At 39.1% G+C, this 6,000-nt stretch overlaps 1 protein-coding gene across 1 annotated transcript; it reads left to right on the top strand.

Annotated features, from left to right (window-relative positions):
• The first annotated feature begins 266 nt into the window (after nt 1-266).
• On the top strand, nt 267-2,050 carry LOC121426848 (neuromedin-U receptor 2-like). The gene has a single exon (XM_041623247.1). The coding sequence runs from the start codon at nt 541-543 to the stop codon at nt 1,633-1,635; it is 1,095 nt and encodes a 364-aa protein (XP_041479181.1). The 5' UTR covers nt 267-540; the 3' UTR covers nt 1,636-2,050.
• The last annotated feature ends 3,950 nt before the right edge of the window (nt 2,051-6,000 follow it).

Below are 6,000 nucleotides of genomic sequence, written 5' to 3'. Positions count from 1 at the left end.
AACCTGAGTTGAAGTTAAACCCGACTTCAGAATACGAGCCAATATGTTTGCAATGCAATATAATATACTCTTGCAAAATTGCAGGAATTGTTTACAAAACTTGTTCTGCCTTTCAACTTCAAAAAGAATTCCTCAATATTTAAATTAGTTATTATTCGAGACGGGGAAAACAAGGCAAGGAAATTAAATTATCGGGAATTGTATGTAATATTCTTGTTTTGCGTTTTAAAATCCAGTTTCACTTCCCGCAAGATGATATGCGTGTCTGTTATTTGTTTGAGAAGTTATTGATTCGATCACCGAATGAAACAACCTTTCCTGTTTATAGTTTCTCTATTGACATGATTGATTTCCAAACACCCTTCAAAAACTTTGATGTGCACTTCTCTAGAATAAATCTGTCTTGACGGTTGTGATAGAATATGTGTGATTCTTCATTGACTAAATTATCACATTTCTTCAAAGGCTTCACTTTTGACAAGGTACAACACGATGTCTTTGTGAGTCTCTTCTGGATACTATCACTTGGAAGGTAATATCATGATGTCATTAAGGAATAATACGGTTGACGCTATGGAGGGCGGTGACTTTGAAGAGATTGTGAATATATCAAACTTTACGAATGATTCACTCTTTGATGAAGGACCAAGGGATAGTTCAAAGATCCTGTGGTGGCACTTGGTGCTCCTAGTACTCGCATTTATCGGTATACTTGGTAACACACTGGTGTTGATGGTCCTGCTCCGGCGCAAACAAAAACGCTCATCGACAGATACCCTGATCGCAAACCTGGCACTCGCGGACTTGGCCATTTGTCTATCAGCTATTCTGGTCCCTATAGCCGACAGCTTCAAAGGCATCAAAACAATTCCTACGGGGTACTGTCCCTTCGTCGACATCCCTTTCACCTCGCTTGTTGCAACTGAAGCTTCGGTCCTGACCTTAATGGGCATCTCCATCGAACGCTTTGTGGCCGTCCTGCATCCAAACGCTTTCGAGCGTACGTTCACCCCCAGAAGGACACTGGCGATTATCGGCTCGATCTGGGTGTTCAGCGTTGTTCTGGACATCTACCATTTTTTCATCATCGGGCAGGAAAACGGAGAATGCACCACCACTTTTCCATCTGGTGTCAAAGGTATCATATTGGGGATTTTCATTTTCTCCTGCAGGTACTTTATTCCTGCAACGGTGATGGTCATCTGCCAGTTACGGACGATCTGGGAACTACGCACAAGGAAAACGTTGTTTATTCGTCCGTCTCGGCGTCGAAAATCACAACGTATACGCCTGGTTCGAGTCCGTCGTCGGGTGATCGCAACCCTCTTCGCCGTCATCGTCGTCTTCATCATATGCTGGACGCCCGATCAGCTATACTTTCTTTTCTGCAGTGTCTATGTCATTAGTAGGTCAGAAATTTACAGCGTCACGCATCGTAATTTGTTGCTTATTGGATTCACCAACTCGTTATTTAATATCATCATCTACGCAGCGCTGAACCCGAAATTTCGAAAGGCCTTGAAGAACATGTTCATGGACTTCGTTGAAGGGTGCCACTTTCGTGGGTGCTATTCGCATCACGAATATGCAGTAGGCCAAACAAGAATACCCATGCAGGACAGAAGACCTAATTAAGCACACTAGTGTAGGTTCAAGTATTTAGATGATATTCCTATGAAAGATATTGCACTAATGAACGTGAAGCACTTGTTCGATGAGGTCAAGACAATGACTGAGGAGGGGCTGAAAGAAGGCATAGCATGATCAGAATTTAGGTGATGGCGTGTGTAACTGCCAGCCCTACAGAAAGGGTGATCTTGGGGTGATTTACAACCTGACCAACGTGTTCAGCAAGGCCAGGCCTTCAGGAGTCGGGTATAGTCAGGATTGTGAAAGATTCATCAGCCGAGGTTGACACCGCACTGCCCTGTTTCTTTCGTGACTCACATTTTCATCCCAGACAGGATCTGCAACTCCTTGTCATCTAATTGCCCGAGAGCAAATTAACAATTGACATTTATTTTCTTGAAACTCCTCTCAAAGTATGCCCGTGCTCATTGAAATTGGGTCCTTGCCCGTTACAGAGAGGTAATTATCCTAACAACTACAGAAAAAAATCATGCCCATTTGAAAAGTCCCGCATACGCGTTTTCGATTGGTTGATGATAAAGTTGCGTTTAATTTTAGAAGTTACATTTGATCACAACTCTTTCCGAATCGGGTCCAATCCGCAGGCGGCCCGATTTCATGAAACTTGTAATAATAACACATTTGCAATAACACCTTTAAAGTTACCTGAAATCCATCAATTTCATTGGCTGATGGTAAATTTGTTACAGATCAGGTGCCTTATTATAACTATAGTCTCTGTGATGTCTTCATGCAATCAATCCGGACTTTTCGCATTTACTGCGGGGAAACTCTCTACAACGCACCAATTCCTTCTAAAATGCAAGTCAAATCACAATGGAGAGCTGAGAGGCTTTGGTCGAAACTTGGTGGACCGGGACAGCATCGGAATCGGAATCTCTTGACTCTAGACAAATACATATTTGCAATTGTTCGTCCGGTTCAAATCTTCAGATGATCTACTGTCCCAGTCCACCAACTTCCGACAAAAGCCCTCCAGCTCCCCATTGTGATTTTGATTGCATTTTTCCCGTAGTAAATGCGAAAATTGCAGATTGATTAACCACATTCGGTATCTGAAGCGAATCTCTTTACGTGAAAGAAATAATTCTTATTGATATTAACCAGACTAATTAAGAATGTTGGGTATACTCATTATTCGCCATTTCGCTCCTCACCTACTCCAAAACTTTATGATCTCACATCACCCAAATTCTGTTCATTTCACGTCTGTCATTACTGTCACCAACGACACCACTTCTACCATGTACCACACACCACCCCATATACACTTGAAGCAACGATCAGCATGGGGAGCATTTTATGAAAGGATTGTCGGATGGAAGGTCCGACATGTCCTGTTTTGTTGGACAGTTACCATCGTAACGAGTCACTCTCAGCCAATCAAAAATCGAGAACAGCTGTCAGATCTGACAACTTGTCGGACAAAAACATTGATGAAACACTCCCCACATCTATCGTCCAGGGGCCCGTTGCAGAAAGAGTTGCAATCAAACGCAACTTTAAAAATCATGCGCAACTTGATTTTCAACCAATCAACAGCGCGCATTTGGGATTTGCGATTGATATTTTGACTTGCGTTTAAACGCAAATCTTTCTGCAACGGACCCCAGTGCAATTAACATCATACAAAACATACAGGCGCCAATAGCGTGGGAGGGGTAGGGGGCGCCCCAATCAGCCTAGTGGAGGAGGGGTTGCAGATTGAGTTTACCCCCATCCCACCAGAATTCCTTCCGGTGGGCGTGCTACTCATTACCGTTACTACTGTCAACCTTACCACCATCAACACCACATGATGGTGTCATCACCGAAATGCCGAAAATATCATTTTCCGTTGGTATAATATACATGGGCGAAAATCCCATGGGGGACACGTCCCGGCCCTACCCAAAATAGTATGGGGGGGCACAATATCAAATACCCCCCTACTATTTTAGGTCTTTTATGATGAAAAGAAACACATCATTCAAACTCGAAATAAAACATCCATTTTGGACGAGATGACCTTACATTTTGGTTGGGTGATAGCTTTTTTTTTTTGCTGGTCAAATTATTTTGGTAGAAATTACCAAACTTTTTTTTTCTTTCTTTTTTGGCTTGTAAATTTTCCACCCGCTGGTTCCCCCTACCTTTGGGGAGAGATTTCCGATCTTGGTATAATATGGAGGTTGGCATGAAGCGAGGTCAGGTGCAAAATATTTAAGCAAAGCAATGATATGTTGTAACTCTATTCCTTACATAAGTTTTCTATGTCCTTTGTTAATATTTCTTTATTGTGTATTATCATACTGTATGTGTATTTGCGTATGTCTCGCATTCAATGATTGATCTTGTATTTTTATAATTCATTTTACTATATACTCACATCACGTGATAACAAGGGGCCTACAACATGCCAGCTCAGCTTTATGAATTTCATGTAATTTGAAAATGGCTTGAAAATAATGTATGCATTATCATGTGTAAATGTGGCAAAATATCAACTGAATTGAATTTAGATTAATTTGGATGACAGAGTATATGCATCTCCTTTTTATGTTTGTAACATAGTGTGCAATATACCGCGTATTTCCGTAAAATGAAATATAACACTCGTACCCAAAACATGCATTTGTACTCATAGCTCGACTTGCACATGTAATGAGGGATGGCAGAAACAGGATAGTGAATGCACTTTGAATAAAAAAGCAAGCAAATTCTGACAATCTAAGCTATAGAATGTATGTATAGGCGTAATATTTCTATTGTACTATGCGAACGAGTATTTTTTAATGATAAAATGCTTTTACCTCACAAAGTAGTGCCTGTTTTCCCTCTTTCGCTCTAATTGCTCGTATGATATAAAAGATCTCTTATGAGAGTTGCAATATCATCTCGGAAATTTGCTGACCGAATAAACATTGCAGTTCTAAATTGCGTGTTTTTCTGAGTAGAACATGGTGTGAGCGTCCGAGGAAAAGCAAATCTGAGAATTATCGATGGTTTATAGTTAAATCTAATTATGAATATAGTGAAAAGTGACATATCCTTGTAAAGCTTGGATAAAAAAGTCACTTGTCGGACGGTATTTGAATGTCAAAAGGGAAAACTTCCATATTTGCTCTTTAATTTGATACGTCAATCAAATAAAATAACCAAGGAATTATTAAGTTCCATTTCTTTAAGTTAATGCTTGCATTTTAATATTTTCTCTCATGCTATAATTATGTATCTTCGTATACTGAGATTGATGGTAAACCATATATTAAAATTTCGCTTCTGAGCAAAGCAACAAGTGGTTGGCTCATGATTTTTTTTTTCAAAATATGTAAAGATTTCATTGATTTTCAATATCTCAAAACCTTGTGTTGCCCCTTTGAGTGGTGCTTGGGTTTATAATGGGCAAATAACCCAAGATTAGCTCAAATATGTAATATTTCCAATGCTTTTCATTTTGTCAGTTAATGCCCCTACGCGAGGTGAGATTCATGGTAAATTTTATTCCCCCCCCCCCTTTGGGAGGTACTTGGGCATGTTTTACAAAAATGATCAAAATAAGTGGTTAGCTCACAAATTTTATTCAAAATGTCTATTTTCAGAGTGGTTTTTTTCAAAATAAATGCCTATAACTTTAGTTGTATTAATGATAAACTATTTTGCACCTTCTAGGGGCACTTTTGCCCTTTTTCAGAAATTATTCAGTGTACATTGGCCTGGTTCTAAACATTTCTGAATTAAGACAGATTAACACCGATTTCATTGGGCTTGACATGCTTGATGAACTATTCATGATTTGGCGCATACCCTCTGGCAACCAAGAACAGATCCATGTTAAATTGTATAATTTATGTTGAGTTCTTTCAGAATCAGCCACTCAAATACGTTCATGAAAATGCTGAAAAATAATGTTCTATTTTTAGTACCCTAGTTTATTTTTCATTCTTCACTCACTTAGGGCTATTCTTATGCTTGTATTTTGGGGGCAAATCTCCCCGAGAGCTCAGGTTTCCAGCTTTCTAGCATAATCCATTCAGTGTTATAACCATTACTACAACAAAACAATGACAGAAAACAACAACTGCAATTTCACAAATTTTAATTTAAACACAGTACTATATATTGCAAAGTACAAAAACAGGATGGGTTGCATTTTCACAAAAAAAGACATTGAAAAAGAAACAGATTAAGATGATTTTCTCAATGATCAGTATAATTACAACATGATTTACATTATCAGACAAGGCATACAATCTATTATGTCCTCTAAACATGAACAAATGTTGGAAGAACATACTTGGTAGACACGATGAGAATATAAAATCAACTTCACTTGATATAACGTCGCATAGTATCATTTAGCTCTGAGAA

This window comes from Lytechinus variegatus, chromosome 13 (genome assembly GCF_018143015.1).
Source record: "Lytechinus variegatus isolate NC3 chromosome 13, Lvar_3.0, whole genome shotgun sequence".
NCBI classification, from domain to species: Eukaryota; Metazoa; Echinodermata; class Echinoidea; order Temnopleuroida; family Toxopneustidae; genus Lytechinus; species Lytechinus variegatus.
This window is presented reverse-complemented; position numbering and strand designations above follow the sequence as displayed.

Bases quoted from the DNA above. Each gene is read 5' to 3' on its own strand.
- LOC121426848 (XM_041623247.1), top strand. From the start codon at position 541: ATGATGTCATTAAGGAATAATACGGTTGACGCTATGGAGGGCGGTGAC.